Source organism: Mizuhopecten yessoensis, unplaced genomic scaffold, assembly GCF_002113885.1.
Source record: "Mizuhopecten yessoensis strain PY_sf001 unplaced genomic scaffold, ASM211388v2 scaffold716285, whole genome shotgun sequence".
Lineage (NCBI taxonomy): Eukaryota > Metazoa > Mollusca > Bivalvia > Pectinida > Pectinidae > Mizuhopecten > Mizuhopecten yessoensis.
In genome coordinates, this window is record NW_018480040.1 from 279399 (window position 1) to 303205 (window position 23807).

At 35.1% G+C, this 23807-nt stretch overlaps 1 protein-coding gene across 1 annotated transcript; it reads left to right on the forward strand.

The window, feature by feature from the left end:
- The first annotated feature begins 390 nt into the window (after positions 1-390).
- Positions 391-21594, forward strand: LOC110442617 (uncharacterized protein in LEU2 3'region-like). The gene is made up of 4 exons (XM_021486304.1): positions 391-451; positions 18485-18615; positions 19499-19634; positions 20942-21594. Exons 1-4 carry the CDS (start codon positions 391-393, stop codon positions 21592-21594), a joined length of 981 nt encoding a protein of 326 aa, XP_021341979.1.
- The last annotated feature ends 2213 nt before the right edge of the window (positions 21595-23807 follow it).

Here is a 23807-nt window from a genome sequence, read left to right on the forward strand (position 1 = left end):
CGAAACACTACCAAAAAAAAAATGATATATTGAAACAGAAAAAATATAACAAACAACAATGGTTCGGAGCCATTTCTTTATATAATTATGCTATCGCTTTAAACGACTGAGCTGGCAAGTCAGCGGAAGTGTATGGGGGCCTATTGTGATACAGATATATTAAACACGAAGTTTAAAGGGGCTTCTATATATAACAGCAATCAATGAGATAATGTTCGCTGCAGACTATGCATCTTGACTCCAGGTATTTATCCAAGCCGCTGACAATGAATTGTGTATAGAATATTTACACGCCATTGATGACAAAGAAGAAAGAAACCACAACAAAATAATAAGAATCACAACTGGCCTAGATGACAAGCTGTCTTAAACGAATCGATTAGGAGAGTAATGGCGTTGTTGCTTGTTTCTCTCGTGGTTTTTGTGATCTGCATGGCTTTCGTGGAAGGAGGTAAGTAAAAATAATGTTTTATAAAAATCACATTTATATTGATCTATTTTATCTTAAACTGTACAGCTTTTTTATCGTTTACATTATACTGCAATCTTTCCTACTCAACATCCTGCATGATTCTTAGGAATTCACAGGATGTCTAGTGGCTGGATGGCTAGTATTGGTTCCTTTTTAAAAGATACGGGATCCTAATGACAAAAAGTCAAAATATTTCTGGCCAGGATAAGACAGGCTTCACAGCAAATGTAGACTTATAATACAATAGTCAAATCTGAGCCAACCTAACACGGGGATAACGGATAAAAAATCGCACAATGTCGTCACAGAAAATAGTTCCTTATGTAGTATGTCACCATTGAATTTACCGACTTCTGATCGTCTTGTTCACTCGTCAAAACATGGGTAATCGGGATCTTCCCGTAACTTTTTATACTCTGCTCCTGTGCTTGTTTCCTGTTATGTCGACTTTTTGCGATGTCGACTTAAATGTTTTTGACTAAGTTCGACATATGTGCAGGTAGTTGACAACATGAGTAATCATATGATAACCACTGCATGCTTTCGAATTAAAGTTAGAGATTTAAACTTGCTTGTGACGTTTGTCTCATTTTATTTCAATTGAAACGTGGTTTTATCATCACCAAGACAATATAACATTTCAAGTTAGCATATTTACAATCATAACATTTCGATATACGTAACAGTTTCTCGGGTATGGTGAGATGATCAATCAAGAATCAATATTCAAGTTTTAAAACTAGAATTCAACCCAATGGATTTCATTACTCTTTCAGCTTCCATGTACGTGATTATGGAAACCAGGTTATTATAGAATTTATCACAGAAAGGGTCACATCACGAAACCGTATGATTACCAATCAGTACACTAGAGCGGATTTGGATTTCCACCATGCTTTTTTGAGACAGGATACCATCATTTTTCATATGAACCGTGATAAATAAATATCAGCTCTAAGGTTAAAGTCAATTTGATAAAATATTTTAATGAGACACTCTGTGTTATTTCAAATAGCTTACATAATAGCTTACATAAGTAATTTCAACACATACAAAAATGATGAAAATCTGGTCAGTTTTTTGTTCACTGTCAACGAAACTATCTTACAGACAAATTCAAATTTGGTATCATTTTAACTGCTAGCATGTCTGTAATCTTCCTCACATGTAAATTTGATGTTGTTAGTCGCATTTATTGTGTTGATATGTGTGGTCAAATCATCCTTTGACCACTTCTTGATTTTCTCAAGTATGTCGGAAACATATCGTTTCACTAAGCTAGGCCTGCATTCTATGGGGGCAGTTGCTATTGCTTTTTGCTCCAGGCGATCCCACAATAGGATGCACTGGACTAACCATAGCAGTGCCAAAGCGTTGCTGATAGATCATTTAGGTACATATACATGTATAACAACTAATTATGCATACGCTTACAGCGTAGCCGAATCGACATCGATTTGTGGATAACTCGTACATATTTTACAGCTTTGTGTACATACGCTTCACTGCTCATTTGTCTGATGAAGGTGACAGAGTACATACCGTACTAGTCATCGAAACGTCACATAGAAACACTTATTGCTCGTGTAAAAAGAAGAAAAAACATTTTATAGCTTCCAACCATATAAATGTAAATATGTCGTCTCTTGGTTAAGGAAGATATCGTAACACAACAAAGAAAGTTTTTCTTCCGCATCTTATTGCATGACATGAGAGTGTTCAACATGTAAAACTGTTTTTTTTTTTTCATTTTTAAGGATGTTCAAGCTTGCTTTAAATATCTTTTAAGATCTTCATTATTGATATGTTGCCCTCATGACAAAGCTTTTTTTTTTTGTCCACACAACGCCTTCTCTGGCATTGTCTGTTTAGGCATCCATATTTATATGTCTTTAGATGTTTAAAAAGCGTTTAGTCCCTAACAGAGAACCTTTAATAGGTATTTTGTATTTCAAAAGATACGAATCCGATAACTATCTATTAGTTTATATCAATTTCATTTCATTTTTTTTAAACATAAAGTTAAGTGAAAGACTGGTTGAGTTCTTTTTGCGCTCAGAGAGATAAAGTAAAAGAAATCACTTAAAAGATTGACCGTCATACAGTAATAATTTTAGGGAAAGTGGCGTACTTTGGTCATTAGGAGCTGTAGAGCCAAGAGTTTAACCCTGGCATGATGCGGTTATAAACCTACTTTTGCTAAGCAATATGATGTTATGTTACACAATAATTGCTAATGTGTACTATAATATAGTGTACATTGTCTCTCTGTTGTGATTATTGAATATTTTACACTCTGATCTGTGCGTTATTTAGATAATGATTTATTTACATTTTGCAACCAACCGGATACGGTTATTTGTGTATTATGTGTTTATTGTTTGGTCAAAGTTATAATTTTGTATTGTGATTTGTGTGTAATGTTGATACTGTATTGTCTATGTATTATTATGTATTATGTACTGTGAGTTGTGTGTTATGTTAATACTGTATTTGTCTATGTATTATTATGTAACGGGATTTGAGTGTCATATTGATACTATATTGTCTATGTATTATTATGTACCGTGATATTTGTGTTATGTTGATACTGTATTGTCTATGTATTATTGTGTACCGTGATTTGTGTGTTATGTTGATACTTGTTATGTTGATACTGTATTGTCTATGTATTATTGTGTACCGTGATTTGTGTGTTATGTTGATCCTGTATTTGTCTATGTATTATTATGTACCGTGATTTGAGTGTTATGTTGATACTGTATTTGTCTATGTATTATTATGTACCATGATTTGTGTGTTTTGTTGATACTGTATTGTCTATGTATTATTATGTACTGTGAGTTGTGTGTTATGTTGATACTATATTGTCTATGTATTATTATGTACCATGATTTGTGTGTTTTGTTGATAGTGTATTGTCTATGTATTATTATGTACTGTGAGTTGTGTGTTATGTTGATACTGTATTTGTCTATGTATTATTATGTACCGTGATTTGTGTGTCATATTGATACTATATTGTCTATGTATTATTATGTACCGTGATTTGTGTGTTATGTTGATACTGTATTTGTATTATCATGTACCGTGATTTGTTTGTTATGTTGATACTGTATTGGCTATGTATTATTATGTACCGTGATTTGTGGGTTATGTTGATACTGTATTGTCTAAGTATTATTATGCTCCGTGATTTGTGTGTTATGTTGATACTGTTTTGTCTATGTATTATTATGTACCGTGATTCGTGTGTTATGTTGATACTGTATTGTATATGTATTAGTATGTACCGTGATTTGTGTGTTATGTTGATACTATATTGGCTATGTATTATTATGTACCGTGATTTGTGCGTTATGTTGATACTGTATTGTCTATGTATTTTTATGTACCGTGATTTGAGTGTTATGTTGATACTGTATTTGTCTATGAATTATTATGTACCGTGATTTGTGTGTTATCTTGATACTGTATTGTCTATGTATTATTGTGTACCGTGATTTGTGTGTTGTGTTGATACTGTATTGTCTATGTATTATTATGTACCGTGATTTGTGTGTTATGTTGATACTGTATTGTCTAAGTATTATTATGCACCGTGATTTGTGTGTTATGTTGATACTGTATTGTCTATGTATTATTATGTATTGTGATTTGTGTGTTATGTTGATACTGTATTTGTTTATGTATTATTATGTACTGTGAGTTGTGTGTTATATTGATACTGTATTTGTCTATGTATTATTATGTACTGTGATTTGTGTGTTATGTTGATACTGCATTGTCTATGTATTATTATGTACCGTGATTTGTGTGTTATGTTGATACTTTTGTGTGTTATGTTGATACTGTATTGTCTATGTGTTATTATGTAACATGATTTGTGTGTTATGTTGATACTGTATTTGTCTATGTATTATTATGTACCGCGATTTGTGTGTTATGTTGATACTGTATTGTCTAAGTATTATTATGCACCGTGATTTGTGTGTTATGTTGATACTGTATTTGTCTATGTATTATTATGTACTGTGATTTGTGTGTTATCTTGATACTGTATTGTCTAGGTATTATTATGTACCATGATTTGTGTGTTATGTTGATACTGTATTGTCTATGTATTATTATGTACCGTGATTTGTGCGTTATGTTGATACTGTATTGTCTATGTATTATTATGAACCGTGATTTGTGTGTTATGTTTATACTGTATTTGTCTATGTATTATTATGTACTGTGATTTGTGTGTTATATTGATACTGTATTTGTCTATGTATTATTATGTACCATGATTTGTGTGTTATATTGATACTGTATTGTCTATGTATTATTTGTGCGTTATGTTGATACTGTATTGTCTATGTATTATTATGTACCGTGATTTATGCGTTATGTTGATACTGTTTTGTCTATGTATTATTATGTACCGTGATATTTGTGTTATGTTGATACTGTATTGTCTATGTATTATTATGTACTGTGATTTGTGTGTTATCTTGATACTGTATTGTCTATGTATTATTATGTACTGTGATTTGTGTCTTATGTTGATACTGTATTTGTCTATGTATTATTATGTACCGTGATTCGTGTGTTATGTTGATACTGTTTTGTCTATGTATTATTATGTACCATGATTTGTGTGTTATATTGATACTGTATTGTCTATGTATTATTATGTACTGTAATTTGAGTGTCATTTTAAGACCGTTTTGTCTATGTATTATTATTTACCGTGATTTGTGTGTTATTTTGATACTGTATTGTCTAGGTATTATTATGTACCATGGTTCGTGTGTTATTTTGATACTGTATTGTCTATTTATTTTTATGTACCGTGATTTGTGCGTTATGTTGATACTGTATTTTTCTATGTATTATTATGTCCTGTGAGTTGTGTGTTAAGTGTATACTGTATTTGTCTATTTATTATTATGTACAGTGATTTGTGTGTTATCTTGATACTGTATTGTCTAGGTATTATTATGTACCATGGTTCGTGTGTTATTTTGATACTGTATTTGTCTATTTATTATTATGTACAGTGATTTGTGTGTTATCTTGATACTGCATTGTCTATTTAGTATGTACCGTGATTTGTGCGTTATGTTGATACTGTATTTTCTATGTATTATTATGTCCTGTGAGTTGTGTGTTATTTTGATACTGTTTTGTCTATGCATTATTATGTACCGTGATTTGAGCGTCATTTTAATTATGTACTGTAATTTGAGTGTCATTTTAAGACTGTTTTGTCTATGTATTATGATGTACTGTGATTTGTGTGTTATCTTGATACTGCATTGTCTATGTATTATTATGTACCGTGATTTGTGTGTTATGTTGATTCTGTATTGTCTATGTATTATTATGTACCGTGATGTGTGTGTTATGTTGATACTGTATTGTCTATGTATTATTATGTACTGTGAGTTGTGTGTTATGTTGATACTGTATTTGTCTTTGTATTATTATGTACCGTGATTTGTGTGTTATGTTGATACCGTATTGTCTATGTTTTATTATGTACCGTGATTTGTGTGGTATGTTGATACTGTATTTGTCTATGTATTATTATGTACTGTGAGTTGTGTGTTATGTTGATACTGTATTGTCTATGTATTATTATGTACCGTGATTTGTGTGTTATGTTGATACTGTATTGTTTATGTATTATTATTTACTGTGAGTTGTGTGTTTTGTTGATACTGTATTGTCTATGTGTTATTATGTTCCGTGATTTGTGTGTCATTTTGATACTGTATTGTCTATGTATTAGTTAAAGATTCATAACAAAATAACACAAACACCAAATTACACTGTAGACATGGAGAATTTCTGGCCGCAGTTACGATTCACGAAATACTACAAATTCACAGATTATATAAAGGACCCCCCTCCCATTTTCTCGGTGACTGACAGACTAAAACTAACCGCCGAAATTTAAACTGGCATGTTAGTGACCCAGTGGTAACACTGCCAGTCTCTGTTTCTCTATGTAAACCCACAAAAAGAGTAAACTAGGTGTGATTTCTACAATACATGAGCCCATATATTATTATTTGTATTATTACCCATATTTAAAACACCTGTCCCCCCGTTTCTTCTGGGGACAAAATAGCTCAAACTCATACAGTAAAGAACTGACCATTCCGGTTTACATGAGATGGTCTACCATTGCCTACTCTGTGGTACCACAGTGTAGGTGTACTTCCCATATATGAGCTGATATATGATAAAGAAATCTCAACCTTTGAAATTAGCCTGTCAGCCGTCCGCCACTTGAGGGGGTCACTTAACCGACTCACCGCCACATGTAAGAATTATATGTTCAAATGACTGCCAGGCTAACCTAAACAACTTGGAAACTTACCCTGTGCACACATTATAATGCTCAAAATACTTTTATGGGCTAAGGGTGAAAACTCCTACCAACTGAATTGAACAATTAGCCCTAGGTCACACGTAATGCCGAGAGGAAGAAGCATCAGCAGGTGGGAAGATGTGCTGACCCGATGAAAGGAAATATTCAAAAAGAAAAACTGTAAATTATTGAGGTATATCTGGTTCCCAAGTCCAGACAGATGGACTCCATCTTTTTGAGAAAGATAAAGATGAAGCTCCTTATCTACTCTCTAGATCGCCCATATATGGTCTGGTATTGGTGTTGGATGCTGGTCCGCTGTGGGAGCCACTCTCCTGAAGCGCTACCAATCACAACGGGAAAGAGAGTCAGCGATTACATTATCTCTACCAGGAATGTGCTCCGCTTTCATTGAAATATTGAATTTTAGAGACATTAAGACCAATTTTCTTACTAGAATCATAAGTACTAAACCAATGAAGGGCTGTGGCAAATTTCTCAAATAAAGCACAACTAATTGAGGCTCCCATGGGGAGGCATTTGTCAAAGTAGACATTATCCTCAAAACGAAAACCTAACTGGTCAAAATCCGCCGGCCAAATGGGTAGTAGCCTAAAGGCAGAATTGATATCTGAATTGGCCAATAAAGCACCCCGCCCCAGTCTCTGTATCATGCCAACCGCATCATCTATCGTGCTGTAATGCACGGAACAAAGTACACTATCAATAAAATCGTTCACCGACCTTCCAGCAGAATGCGACAGGTGATGAATGACCATAAAATCATTGTCCTTTTTAGGAACCAGACCCAAGGGATAAATACGGGATGTTGGGAATGGTTGGGAGTGAAATGACCCAGCTATACGCCCTAGAGATAATTCTTTTTGAAGTTTCCCTCTCAGCACTTCCGGGGCCTCCTTGACACTTTTAAGATTGTTAGGAAAACAAATTGGGACCCGTGGGCCACTATACTGAAGTTGGAACCTAAATTTAAATCCCCCAACTACCTCCTGTGCTATGTCTTGTAAAGGATAATTTCTCGAAGAATGTTCCATCATGTTCACATTAATGGGTGTTTTGGCCAACATAAATAAAGGAGACAATACATATAAATCGCCCTCAGATTTTAATCTATTTGGTACACGTTGCACCCGAATGGGTACTGCCACATTTTGAACAACTGGACTAAAGCGGCACATGGAGCCGAATCGACATTTCTCACCCTTGTCATAGGCCCAGCAGACTGGTTTATCCCCTTTTTGAAAATTTTGATCCTTGTTGGTGGGAGTTTAGAATACTGGCCATGGGACCCTTGACTTTGATTAAATGACTGATTCTGACTTGCGGCCACAAACATTAGCCAAAGTTCATGATCAGACACGTGCTATACCACCAATTCATCCCCGGTTTTTACTAGCAGCCAAAAATCAATGTATTCACCGTTCCAGTTTTTTTTTCCTTAATTTTGTGTAGCATGTGACCACCGACTGGGACAAAAATACTGACCACTTCAACCGGATATGGCTGTATTTGAATGACCCCACCACTCACTCCGACACTTGAGCCAATGTTCAATTCCCCGGCCTTACCACCAATAGACAAAGCTGATTCCCTGGGTTGTTCTAGCCCAGACCGGACACACACTGTTGAATTTTCTGGGAATATTGTTGGGTCGCCCTTGTCATCCACGAGGTTCGCCGCATGGTTGTCTGCGCCGGCATAATCAGGTAGGCCCAACTCGACATGATCCGGAACAGACGGCTGTCGACACTGCTTTTTTCCCCAATCCGCCTCCTGTGCCTTCCTTGAAGTTTTCCTTTTTCTCTTGTGTGGCATACCCAGTGGAGATGAAGGACGATTGTTGATTATAAAATCAGTTCTAAATTGCTGCTAAATTGTTCAACAGGCTTCGAGCAGCCACATCCAGGACAGATATATTCATAAGCGCAAAATTAGTAAATAAAGCGTCTAGCTGATGTTGACCGAAGAGGAAGACTTACACAAGACCAAAATGGCAAATTACCTAAACTATTTAAGATTTTCACTTTAACTAAACTGGTGTTATCATACAATTTGATAAACCCTATTATTATGAACAGTGATTTGTGTGTTATGCTGATACTGTTTTGTCTATGAATTATTATGTACCGTGCTTTGTGTGTTTCAGACCCTGAAAAATGCGTTGCGTTGCCGTTGCGTTTCCGTTGCGTTTGCGTTGACCGTTGAATATGCGTTGAACATGCGTTTTGCTGTTTATGTAAGAAAACGATCGATGGTTATGTACAGGTTATTTATATAAAGAATATATGGAAATGTGTGAGTACTAAAGTGTTTTCATATCCCCAAAAAATAGTTATATGCATAATAAAGTTTGCCAATTAAAAACAAAATAAATATACAATTAAAATATTTAAATGCATGAAATAATCGGTAGGGAGTTTAGCAATGACTTATATTCGAATATTTGGGCAGCATCGTAAGCTGATTGATGCATGCATGTCTATACACGTACAATGTACCTTAATTGGTCAGTAAAATGCTTCCTGCGCGATTCAAGAGGTACAAGGCCCCTGCCAACATTGACAATAAATCAACTTTGAGTACGTAGTTGAAAATCATTGAAACCTAGCAAATTTACTAGTGATGTATTCGGTATTTCTTTAATCTGAATTAAGATGACACATTATTATTAATTTTCAATATTTAATAAAATTGTGATTTGTATTCAAATAAGTATTTAAAATGTTGAAAAAGACTAATAAAGACCGTGATTATGGTTAAACCACGAATGGGGAAAACCGCCACAACATATTAATGAATAATTAAATTGAATAAATTAAACAAATTAATTATTTATCGATAAAATGAAATAAAACATTTGCATTAAAATAAATAAACATTATTACTTAAATAAAATAACCAAATAAATGCAGGAGGGTACAGATGGTAAAGGTGATGTAGGAGGTGATATAGGAGGGTAAAGATGGTATATGAAGTACAGGTGGTAGAGGAGGTAAAGATGATGTAGGTGGGTAAAGGTGGTATAGGAAGTATAGATGATAAAGGAGGGTATAGGTGGTATAGGAAGTATAGATGATAAAGGAGGGTATATGTGGTATAGGAAGTATATGTGATGCAGGAGGGTATAGGTGGTATAGGAAGTATAGATGATAAAGGAGGGTATAGGTGGTATAGGAAGTATAGATGATAAAGGAGGGTATATGTGGTATAGGAAGTATATGTGATGCAGGAGGGTATAGGTGGTATAGGAAGTTTCTACCACAATACGCTGTGTTATTCCACTCTCAGATCATTGTATAAACACGCAGACTGTTAGATAAATATGAGTTATATACCACACGTGGTATATGACCTACACGATTTTTGATTGGTCGAGAAGATGAACTTTGACCCGGACGACTTTTTCCACGCGCTTTTTGCCACAATCTGTTTTGTTTACGTCGTCTGCTGTCAACATTCGACAAATGTTGGTGACTTTGTGAGGTTATGCGGAAAATGGGGTTATTAAGGCAATATTAAAAGAAGATGATACTTAAAGATTTGATCGCTAGTTTCAGGCAAAATTGCTACAGACGCTCAATATCGTTTCGACGTCACACCGTCGCGTGTCCAGGTCGTGAAACCAAAACAAGATCTGTCACAGTGTCGGAAAATATTTCGTTCTCCCGACGTCCCGTTATCGCGATTTGGACGGTCTGACTATGACTGAACTGTCACTATAAACGTCAACCATAGAACCGTCACGAAGAAACGTAGGCCTATGGTTTTGGACATTGACAGCGAAAAGTTCGTCTTCGTCACTTGGCGGGAGGCAGACTTTGTACGATATGCTTACGCGCATATAGTCCGTGGTTTATTTATATAAATGAATGCAATATTGCTACTCCCAATATTTAAAGTCGTTTATCTATTATATTTTTTCATGAAGTCGTTGCCGAAACATTAATTTAGACAATTATTAGATTTGTAAAAAGAAAAGCCATTTTTGAATATTAATGAGTGACTTTTTACATATGGGTCATATCACTTCGCTAGCCTTGTCAACAAACACATGTGCGTATGTTATTTCTGACTGATCATGAGATTGTGGAAGAAACAGATCACACGACTCGTGGTTGTGGAGTATGATATTTATTTCACTCTCGTTAGTTAATTTTCAAAAGTTACAGAAAGACACTAGCTAAAGCTCGTGTCTTATGTAACTTTTGAAAATTAACTAACTCGAGTGAAATAAATACCATATTCAACAACCACTCGTTGTGTAACCTCTATATATGTGATGCGGGAGGGTATAGGTGGTATAGGAAGTAAAGGTGATGTAGGAAGAGATAGGGGTTATAGGAAGTAAAGGTGATGTATGAGGATATAGGTGGTATAGTGATTATAGGTGGTATAGGTGGTATAGTGATTATAGGTGGTATAGGAAGTATAGATGACGTAGGAGGGTATAGATGGTTAAGAAAGTATAGATGGTGTAGGAGGATATATAGTTGGTATAGGAAGTAAAGGTGATGTAGGAGGTATAGGTGGTATAGGAAGTAAAGTTGATGTAGGATATAGGTGGCATAGGAAGTAAATGTGATGTAAGAGGGTAATGGTGGTATAGGAAGTAAAGGTGATGTAGGAGGGTATAGGGGGTATAGGAAGTAAAGGTGATGTAGGAGGTATAGGTGGTTGTATAGGAAGTAAAGGTGATGTAGGAGGGTATAGGGGGTATAGGAAGTACAGATGATGTAGGAGGATATAGGTGGTATAGGAAGTAAAGGTGATGTAGGAGGGTATAGGTGGTATAGGAAGTAAAGGTGATGTAGGAGTGTATAGATGGTATTGGAAGTAAAGGTGATGTAGGAGGTATAGGTGGTATAGGAAGTAAAGGTGATGTAGGAATGTATAGATGGTATAGGAAGTAAAGGTGATGTAGGAGGTATAGGTGGTTGTATAGGAAGTAAAGGTGATGTAGGAGGGTATAGGGTGTATAGGAAGTACAGATGATGTAGGAGGTTATAGGTAATATAGGTGATGTAGGAGGATATAGGTGGTATAGGTGATGTAGGAGGATATAGGTGGTATAGGAAGTAAACGTGGTGTAGGTGGGTATAGGTGATATAGGAAGTAAAATGGTAAAGGAAATACCGAATACATAACTAGTATGCACGTAAAAAGTATTCTCCTTCCGCGGACTTGATCTCCGTTTCCTCCAAAACCATACGCCATTTCAGAGTTTCAAAGTTTTTCGCAGTCAACGTTTCTACTTTTTTGTATATTAATGAGGTTCACGTCAGCCTCTTGCCGGGACCCGTGGTGTCATTGCATTGCTGGAAGCGCAGCCATTTTTTCGCTAACCCAACCATCATTGCACGTTTCTGTATTGTTAATCATAGTGAAAGGATTATTAGCATCAAATTAACCTTGTTTGCATTGTACAAGTAATGCTTATTATATTAAACAAGAGGCCCAGAAGGCCTATATCGATCACGTGAATATCTAAGCAATCATGGCAAAATATTCTCCAAATGAGATTCAAGGGAATATGCCAGACTCCAAGGCCAGTCCTTGTAGCATATCTGTATTAGATTTTTCATGCCCAGCAATTTTATGTATGGTTATGGGGTGGGGATCTCAACTGTTTCCAAGGTGTGACTCAGAAAATAGGTCCCTTTGGTTGTGGCCAGACCCCAGGATCAATTCTAATATCATGATTGCATTTGTCTCTTTTTGCCCAGCATTTGTATATACAGTTTTGGGGTGGGGATCTCAGCCGTTTTAAAGTTATGGCCCAGGGACTATGTCTTCAAGGGTGGGCCAGACCCTAAGGCCATCCTGGAAGCAAATGTGCATTCTTCTCGTTATACTCAGCAATTGTATATATGGTTATATGGTGGGGATCTCAACCATTTCAAAGTAATACACTTTTTTGGCCCCACCCCTTAGCCCGTGGGTCAGCTCCACCATTTGTACAATTTTGAATCCCTGCCTCCCAAGAATGCTTCCGACCAAATATGATCGATATCGTTGACATAGTTCTACAGAAGAAGTCGTTTATAGTAATATAGCCAAATTGCCCCCTTTTGGTTCCGCCCTCAGCCCCCTGGGGGGTCAGCCCAACCATTTGTACATTTTTTGAATCCCCACCACCTAGGAATGCTTCCAGTCAAATATGGTTGATATCCATCTCTTAGTTCCAGAGGAGAAGTCGCTTAAAGCAATATATATAATTCCAATCAGTGGTTAAGAAGGAGAAGTCGTTTAAAGACATTGTTGACAGACGGACGACGGACGACGGACGCCACGATATGGCATAAGCTCACCTAGGTCCTTCGCACCCGGTGAGCTAAAAAAAAAAAAGGATAAACATTGAAGATACCTAAAAACTCAAATGTATTAAAAAAAACCTGTCCCGGGTCATACCAACGAGATTCTTCAATTTACATCTAGAGTCACATAGAACAGCTTCATACCTTTGGCGTAAGGACTACAACACAGAAGAGACCACTTCCGCGCACAGACATGGAAATATATCAAAGTATACATTTTTCAACACTTAAATACCTGAACATTTCATTTATCTAAATATCTGTCATCAGTTCCTTATTAAACTCCTTCAGTGGCCCAGTAATGACCCGGAACTTATTTTAGATAGGAACTACAAACGTATGAAACACTTGCTGATTGGGGGATTTAGTTGTGCTAGTCCTTTAAGGAAAACGTTACATTTTAACATGTTAAAATGAAGTAAGTTTTTTGAAAGTATATACATTACGAGTAAAATGGTTAAGTTTGGTGGAAATGAAATGATAAGTTGTGAAGAAAAACCAAGTTATAGCCCCTGATGTACATGTGCTATTCAGAGTCAGCACCAAACAATTCTCATTTCACTTACTTAACATCAACCTCTAGCACACCAATTTAGCACACACTCAGCAATTGCATATTTTGCACACACATTTATTACCCATACCACTGACATATTTTTGAAAAGAAATCTTGGTAACTCTGTTTCTGTAATTGTTACAGTATCTCAAGTAATTAAATACTTTTTTTTAGTAAATTTGATAGAATTTTTACAATTTAATACAATTAGAATTCACACAAAACTCCAAAATTCTATACAAAACATGAGTCATAGAAGGTTATCAGATATCCATCTAAACTGATCAGCTATCAATTATACAGACTAACATATAGCACTTCTTGCTCCCTGGGATGCTGGCACTTTACAGGGAGAATATCGGGGGTAGGGGAGATGTAATGCTATCAACAGCTAATTATCTGAGTAAACACACAACAGAAACACATAAAATCAATAAAAAAAGATGTTGGTCAAGGTATATATTATGACAGGAATAAACATGAATCTACAATTCACTTAAAAAAATGGAATTTAAGTTGGATTTAGTCAACAAGCACATACACATACAGATACTCACATGTGCAACTTTTGTAATAGCTTGTTCTGTGTTGCTGAGGGGCTACTTGCTGTTCATAGTCTTGTTGTGCACGGTATAACAGTTATGAAGAAACAACCAACCTATGACAGCACAACTTCATGCAGAAGCCAGATAACAACTATCATACACTTGAAATGGGCACATTTATTATATCGAACAATAATGGTGATAAATGCTAAATTGTGCTTTTAAAAGGTGTGTATAATGTGTTATGTAACTTGTGCTAAAATCTGTGGTGTACTTTTACGCATGGGGGTATGCCAAAACAGGTTATTTAAATTTAAATTTAAAACTTTTTAGAGATATTGATATTTTAAATATGAGTTTAGCCATTGCAAAGAATCTAAGTTCATTCATTCATATCTTTATTCCTCCAAACATGAAGAGTTATATGAAATACAAATGTTAAATAAACAATAGATATAAGAAAATTAATACAGTTACAAAATAATGTATAATGACTGAAAAAAAGCTGATTAAATGATGCAAACTTATATATTTAACGATTGCGTAGCCTTCAACCAGTATAATACAAAAAAAGGTTATTTTCAGGAACTCATGTATTATTGGAAGGTAAGAGCACAAGCCTTTTCTGCAAAAATGCAGCAGTCTCGTACAAAAGACCAGAAAAGATCGACGTCTTCTCCAAAAAATAATCGAAAACAGATCAAGAGGAGAGCCAAGAAACGTTGCCAATTTGAATATCCCGACTCGCCTGGTCCAGTGCAACGTAAGCATGAACAGGGTAGTCGTTGACAATTTTGGAGAATATGTTATCGCGTAAAGCTAACACTTCTTCGCCAGAACAGTCCAAGATATAATGTGCAACTACATCGGCTACAAGCACATTGCATGGTGCACATGCTAATTCACAATCTGGAGAAATAATCCAGAGCTTTGCAACATTAGCGCATGTTCTACAAAAGTGGGGAAAACATTTAGATAAAAACCAAATCGTCGATGGACAGATATCATATTGCAGATACATAAATCTAGAAAAGTCTCTGCTGAGAAGGAGGCACTGCCTCCACTCATAAGTGTAATTACGAATTAGAACATCCTTCGTTAGACGTTTCCATGATTGTTTAGGAGGAAAGAATCATTTTTGTAAGAAGGCCAACAACGTACTGTATGATGTAATTCCTATTTATGAAACATTTTCCAAACATCTGAAATAAAACCTTTTCCACATTGAAAAAATCCAAAATATGTGTGAAAAAGACGAATCATAAAAAAATCTCTTTACAGTAAATCGTATATCTAGTCTACATAAAGCAGCAAAAAAGCGAAGTTTGGATAGGCCTAACATACTGAGAGCGATATCTGATCGTGTGCGACGGGGAAAACTTTGAATGAGCTTTGCACATAAGTGATGTACAGTTCAATACGAGACAAATCAGTTTCTATTAGAGAAAACCAAAGAGGCTTCTAGGCAAAACAATAGACTTATATAACTTTGCACCTGTCATTGGATTGATCCCAGTACAGAAAAAGTTACAATGGAGTAGGGCAAAACATTGACTACGTAGCTTGTTAACAATATCATTGATGTCTGGACAGCCAGGTTTGAATTTGTTTAAGAAGATGCCGACGTGTTTTGTCCCAACAGCCTCTGAGATAATTTCATTGCCGAGTGACCAGCTCCAAATCGTCTTTGAAAATGCATTTTTACCTTCATTAAAGACAATCACAACAGACTTAGACGCGTTGTATTTGAATCTCCATTTTCAGCTGTAAGTGTAGCAGATATCCATGAGATTGTCCTAACCACGTTTACAAAGAGATAACAACATAATATCGTCAGCTTGAGTTGGACAAGTTACATTAACGTCTTGAATAAGAAATGAATACTTTGCAGCGCACAAATCATTTAACAAATCATTAATAAAAAGTGTATATAACGAAGTAGAGATAATGCTTCCTTGACGCGTACCTTGGCAGACTTTGAACCAATCGGAAACGAAGCCTTGGTGCAAAACAGCAATAAACATATTTTCATATAAAGAAGCAATAATATGAATATACTTTGAATTAAAGCCGATGCTGGCGAGTTTAAAAAATAGGCCATTATGCCATACGCAGTCAAAGGCTTTGGCAGCATCTAGGAAGCAAGCAAACACTTTATTGGGTATTGTCACAAGCATACGAAACAGACTCGTGAGCTAAGTAAGAAGTCATCGTACTACTGACGTTCTTTTGAAAACCGTTTTGAAACGGATTAATCTTAAAGAGATTTGTTGAATCCAGTCGCACAAGTAGTAATTTTTCAAAAACCTTTAAAATAATAAAAAGTAAGGAAATGGCATGATAACTATTGGAATCACTCTAAGGTTTGTTGTGACCTTTATACAGTGTACAAATCAGACCTTTTGTAAGCAGAGGTGGAACATGCTCTAACCTGTGGAATGCGTTAAATAAAACACATAAACAGTTGTATAATGTGTCGTTAGCATATATCAAGTACTCATAAACAATATGATCATACCCAGCTGCTTTGCCAACAGGGAGTTTTTTGCAGATGCACTTGACCTCAATTAAAGAAAAAATTATCAAAGTAGTCGTTTTCCGAGTCATGATTACTCAGAATACCTGTTACAGATTCATCGATAATTACTTTATTTGTGCATCAAAATCTTCACTAGAGTTTTCGGAATAAATATCTGCAAAAAACCAGTGAAAGGCTAGGCGAGCAGTATCTCTGATAACTTCATCATTAAATTTCATTTCAGCTCCAGCAAACCCCGAAGTGTTAGTACAACGTTTTCTAACAAGAGACCAGGTTGACATGTTTCGAATTTTAATTATTAATACCTATTATTAATTTCGCTTTATTGGAAACGCATCCCTTGTGATTTAATCAATATTTGTAATTAACGGTATTTTCATATTAATTTCATTCAATTTTTGTAATTAACGGTATTTTATATTAATTTCATTTAATTTTTGTAATTAATGGTATTTTATATTAATTTCATTCAATTTATGTAATTAATGAAATTTTATATAAATTTCATTCAATTTTTGCTCCTTTATGTTGAGTTTGCTGTGCGTTTTATTTGTATAGATACTAAATATACGATAATTTTTATTTCCCAGTTTTCATCTTTTCATTTATTAGTGACATATAAATATGGGTTTTGAAGCGCATATTTGGAACTTTAATGGGGAAATCCATTAGTTTTACCTGCAGAGATATTTATTAAGGGACGCTGTTGTGAAGTGTTATAATCAACTTAGATGCATACCTCAATAAAGTTTAAAATATGTGTTTGAATCCTTATAAATTGTGTATCATGACATACGAGTTATCGTAATTTCTAGCATAAAAATCAACATAATTATGTGCTAGCTTTAAAGTTGAATATATAAGGAGGGTGATCACATGTTCAAAAACCCCAGATATGTTGTTTATATCTATTCTACCTGGTAAACCGAAAGTCTTTTTCGCGTTTACCTTAGTGTCCACACTCTTATAATAAGCAAGGTGACCTTGCTAAGGTTATTATTTAATTTAACTGCACTTCTGTGCGTGCCAAATTTGTCATGGATGCCTATACGACTTCATTTCACAACAAACTGGACGTTTCTATCATGATGCCCTTTCGGCAATTGTTATATGTTGTTTATTCAAGCGGAATATATTTGGAAAAGACTTCTTCAGTCGTCATTATTCGACAGACATCAAACAATTAAACGCTGACGTCACGCATTATACCAGATGTTTATTTCAATTTAAACCGCCAATCTATTCACATCGCTCGTCAACACATGAAATCAGAATTTGACAGTTTTACAAACACTTTTCCAAGTCACCTTCGTAGTAACTTCTGCGGAACATTCTGACCGTAAACTTAACGGGTTTAAAGAAGATCTATAGATAAATTATTAACTTTTTTGTTAAACTGCTAGCAAATCTTCAAATACCCACACAATTAAATGCGTATACCCTCGACCAGTCCCTGGCTCGGTTGTTTACATTTCAGTTTCGGGGGAGATTTGGAAACAGGTTTGTGCGTGTACAGTCTGTTGGAAAATAAGACATGGTTATTATCCAATGCACAGTGTAGAAGATGTTGTAGACTTTTCATTTTTTATACAAGATTTTGATGTGTCTGCTGTTGTAATGTTATATCACGATATAATACGTATATTGAGGTTCTCCTGCCATTTTTTCAGCATACCTCGGTTGCTTCATTGACAATGCCGACCGACTAATAAAAGAAAACCGATACCATGATTCTCAACTTACTACAGACCAGTGCATTCAGTATTGTTTCCAGCACGGCAACATTTTAGCCGGCACACAGGTAAGCCTGTTATCGATTCTGGAAAAATCAATAACAACTACTTTCCGTTAATAGGGTAACGAATGGTTTTTAAAGTAACTCTTTTATTAGAATCATATGTTTTATCTGGTAGGAGGTGATTAGTATACCGCTAAAACATGGGTTTGCATCTAACTGTAACACTGACCTGTTCTAGCTGAACTCCTGACAATGTAGTCTAGGTAGAAGTGTTGCGTTCAGCAACCAATTGATATATTGCACAGCCTTATTGTCAGCATGCAGCTATTAGAATATTATTAGGGACTACTTTCATATGCATTTTATCATTATAAAAAGAGATACGGTTTTCCTTTGAACAACATAAAAATCCTATCGTAAAACAGAATATACCGATACTCGGTATTCTGCCATACTTGTGAAATATTAATGGCACTCTTACGAATGCCACCAAGGTATGGCGTCACTTTTCACACTAACTGGGTTTTCCTAGGGATACTACAGTTTCGTCCCACATTAGGACCCGTGCGAGTGTTATACCATCTATTGTGAAAATGCCACAACTAGGTATCATTCTTGAAGAAATCTGGTATTTTGTTTATATCTTTATTCAGACATACGCAATTGAAAGCAATACCCATCAATTTTAGTTTGTTTCGAGGGTTTAATAGCGAGGTTCCAATGAACTTTCATATATTTTAGGAATGGGATTCACTTTTAAATGACCCCCACTCCATTCACTTCAAAATGACTGATAGGAGCAATCGATAACTTTGGAGTTAATTTTACTGAAATATGTAAATTGTCAGTATATTTAATCAAGAGTTAGGAATATATATTAAGAAAATATTGAAGAAACAATAACTTGTGTCTGTTTAAATTTTTATGAATATTCTATTCGTTGCAGTTCAGTACACACTGCTTTTGTGGAAATGACATTGATATGACTCAGCTAACCACAGACGATGCGTGCAGCCAGGCCTGTGGTGGGAACCAGAGCGAGACTTGTGGAGGAACTTGGAGGATGTCTGTTTACAGCATAGGTAAGCTATTGATTGAGAAAAATAATGTTTTACAAGGACAGATTTACAAAATATAGAGCCTCTCTAATGTCCAATTTTCCGTTTTAAATAGCGGGATGATGTGTTATGATGTTTGGGGGCATCTTATTATTTTACAGAAAGAAAAAAAAAAGAGAAAAAAAAAATGGTTTTATTATTGAACTGCAACAAGTCTGTCAAATATTACATAATGTGTGTATTTTTTTAATTATCAGTATTTATCTTAACTAAAATGAAAATAACCATTTCTTCAATTCTTTTTACAAATTTAATCCAATAAAACAAACTGTTTTCTAGATGGTATAGAAAACACGAAAAGAACACTCGATAGAGCAACTGTGGGAAACGAGCAGCAAGAATCAGATGTCCTTTCACGCTCAGAAAAAAATATTAAATTTTTAAATAAAAATTAAAAGAGTTTTATAAAAAGCACGTTATTTTCCGGTTTATTTAAGAAGCAAAAAAGTGAATATATTCAAGGTTAAACCAGCAAAAGATTGAGAAACAATCGTACTTATCAATATTTCCGACTATGTGTACTACATGGCGCAAAAATCCTAGACAGATATTAAAATCATGGCACATGAGAACGACGATCCGTTTGAGAATAGATTAATTACTAGTTAGTGCTCGATGCATAATTACGTTGCTGTGAATTGGTATGAACAAATCGAGTCACGTTTTGAAATATATTTTTTACTGCAGATTATCATATCAACGAGAATAAGATAACATATGTCAGAAGTTTCTTCCTCATTTAAATTTTATTTTGGATGTAACATTCTGTTGATCTGACACGTATATAATGTTAATTATGATCACGTTATTTTTTCAATTAACTTTTTAAATTAGTCAGATATATGTATAAAAAAAAAACTTCAAATAAGCCATCCTGAATTACTTTTCTGACAATAAAAAACAATTTGCTATTAAAGGATTAACAGAAATATAAATGAATTTGAAATGATTTAAAAGAAACTGTTGTTTTATTAATTGTGCGAACATTCATGGATTTCTGATAATATCGTTGTTCGCCATGGTCTAAATAGAAATTCATCAAATATTATGTTTTGTTTTAAGTTCATATCGTTGACTGGTCATAAAACACGAGCACATGGACATACACTTTTCTTTGTACTCTTACTTTTCTAGTATGCTCCACTCGTTGACTTTTCAAAAGACCACATTCTTTATACTTTCATTATATGTTGTAGTAATATGTTCCGTTTAACTTATGCATACTCGCAGGTTAAGCATGCCGTTAACGATTCATTTATTGATGTTTGCAGATACTCCCACAACAATATCAGATATTCAGACCACTGCAGATACTCAAACAACAATATCAGATATTCAGACCACTGCAGATACTCAAACAACAGCAATTCGGAATACGACAGTCCAGACATCAATAGCAGATAGTCAGACCATTGCAGGTTTCGAAACAACAGATATTCAGAACATAACAGTCCAGACATCAATAGCAGATATTCAGACCACTGCCGATACTCAAACAACAGATATTCGGGACCCTACTGTCCAGACATCAATAACAGATAGTCAGACCACTGCAGATACTGAAACAACAGATATTTGGAATATTGCAGACAGGAATACTGTCATTACCACACTTTCGGTTGAAACTGGGAACAGTACCTTAAACTGTACCTGTTGTAAAAACAAATGGAACAAATCAACAAAACTGTCAAGGGAACAACAACAGAAAATATTGTATCAGCTACAATCCCTGCTTACTGTTACGAAAAAGTCTACGTCTAATTTTAAACGAAAATTTATAAGCGAGCATGATTCCCGGCCAAGCAGCATCGCAATCGGTTATTTCGCGGGTGTCGTCTTATCCGTGATTACTGGAGTGATTGTTGTCCCCGATTTCACCCGTATGGTCTTGCACGTACGCAAACGGCGTGGGAGCCAGAAGTAATTGAATGGAAGTATACGACTTGTATAATTACAGGAATTTGGTGATAATCGAAATGTGCATGGCTACCATTGCTATCTCTAAAGGAGGGACACTGACAAACGGATCTTTATCGGTGCAATTAAAACAGAGCAAACAGGTATCTTTGTGGGTCCTTAGTTTACCAGGACTTTGAAATAAGGATAAAACAGCACTTTTTTAGTTTCATGTTGGTATGAATGCAAATCGGTTACATACTTTTTCTGTGAAGCTAGGGCTCACACCGTCATGAACATTGCAATAATGCCGTTCAATATTTATGTTTACATTCTAAATTTGTACTTATTACTGACCTGAATACAGATATTCTCCTTATATTTCCTATATTGAAGTGTTTATGTCGTCCGTGCAAACGAGATTCCTGGAACAGTCTAACGTCATCAAAATGTTTGCTTCGAGCGGTTGTCTAATGTTATTCGAGGCGGTAGAAGAAGCTTCGAAATGATGTTGAACCAACTGCTTGCATACCCCTATGAATACAATTTAGTGTGGTAGTGTTCATAGAGGAACTTGCAGTGGAAATGTAAATATTAACCGTTGAAGGTTAAATAAGTGAAGTCAACTGATAAGGTATGATTATCAAAAAAGTAATCAACTGAAATTAAGTTAGGTAAATAAGAAACTGACAGTTATTGCTATCTTACTTTGTGTCAATACCTTTATTTTCTTCTCGGTTATAATGCTTTTGACCGCATCAAGGATGTTGCTGGAAACAAAATTTAGTGTAGTAATTTTTTTCCATAATACTGTTTGCTCAGCAGTCTCAAAATGCAGACATGTATCTTTGGTGTACAGATTCACATCTGTTCCCATTCAATAATACTGTTCCATTGCAGATGAAAATACTGTGTACTCTATCTGCGTTTTTCCGGAATAAAGAAATATCCCAATATTTTTCATCGCAAAAAAAATGGTACCTACAATTTACGATTACCTAGGAATGACATTTGACTACAGAGCTTACACCTTTATTCAAAATGTTATACGAAGAGGAGGAAAACATCTATTCACGATGTAAACAAGTTTGTGTGGCCGAAATGGCTAAAGTTTTAGCACGACATAAAACCTTCATACTTCAACTGCAAATGTGTTGCTGTGTTTTATACCATAACTGAAAGTACCCATGTATGTTGTATTTTTTTTACGGCAGATTGTCATCATATTACATTTCTTTTGTGTACTCTTTGAAAGGGAAAGGTATTAGTCCTTTATATATTTAAAATTCATTTCACATAAAGATGGCTATATCATAATTTGTGAATTACTTAAGCTATATGTTTTATATTTGATGTTTCAGTGTATTTATCAGCTTCTCTGTTAATATAATGTTTCAGTCAAACACTACGTTCCAGTTACATTTGATTGTTTCGTTAGTTGATTTACCTTATATAAACGGCCATTGGCAATTAATGACGATCCACGTTTTGGTGGTGGAGGTAAGCCGGAGAACCCGAAGAAAAACTAACAACTTGAGACGAGTACCTGATCATAGACGGTTTAAGCACTCGAATCACTGCGGCCTCTTTATGGCATTGATCAAATAAAATAAACGTTGGTTTCGGTTTGATAATGGTAGTTTTTTTGGAATTTAATTGACACAAGGAAGTCTTTATTCTTTATCTTATATTTGCTCGAGATAAATTATTGAATGCGTGTGTTATAGTGTATAAGATGACTTACTATGAGTGCGCCCTTTAACTGTCAAAAACTGGAAATATTGTTTTTTAGGTGGAAATTTACAATTGTTCAGAGATTCTCCTAGCATACGTAGGATTTTCCTCGCGGTACTTGACTCATACACTGCAGTCTGAATGCTGAGTTGGTTAAAAAGACCATTTTTCCAATTTTACAAAAGGACAATCTTGACTTTGGACACAAAAGAAAGATGGTAGCCTCAATAACCCTGAAATCACTTAAGCATTCTATTGCGTTATAATCTTTGTGAGGTGGCGATGCAAAGACACAAAATACATTGTATGTGTCGTTACCAATTTTTTATATAACTAAATCAAAGACTGCATGCGTAATACATGCAACTGTTATGTCTCTTCGCAATGAAAATAGTTTAGAATTGCGACGTTGGAAAGCATCTAAAACTGTTTTGTCAAGTATATTCGTTATCAAAACCGTCGATGTGCGGGTGCCTGCGAATCCATTTTGTCAATATAGTTGCTATG

Coding starts and splice junctions, on each gene's coding strand:
- LOC110442617 (XM_021486304.1), top strand. CDS start 391: ATGGCGTTGTTGCTTGTTTCTCTCGTGGTTTTTGTGATCTGCATGGCT. Junction 18,616..19,498: donor ACATTTTAGCCGGCACACAG/GTAAGCCTGTTA, acceptor TATTCGTTGCAG/TTCAGTACACACTGCTTTTG. Junction 19,635..20,941: donor GATGTCTGTTTACAGCATAG/GTAAGCTATTGA, acceptor TGATGTTTGCAG/ATACTCCCACAACAATATCA.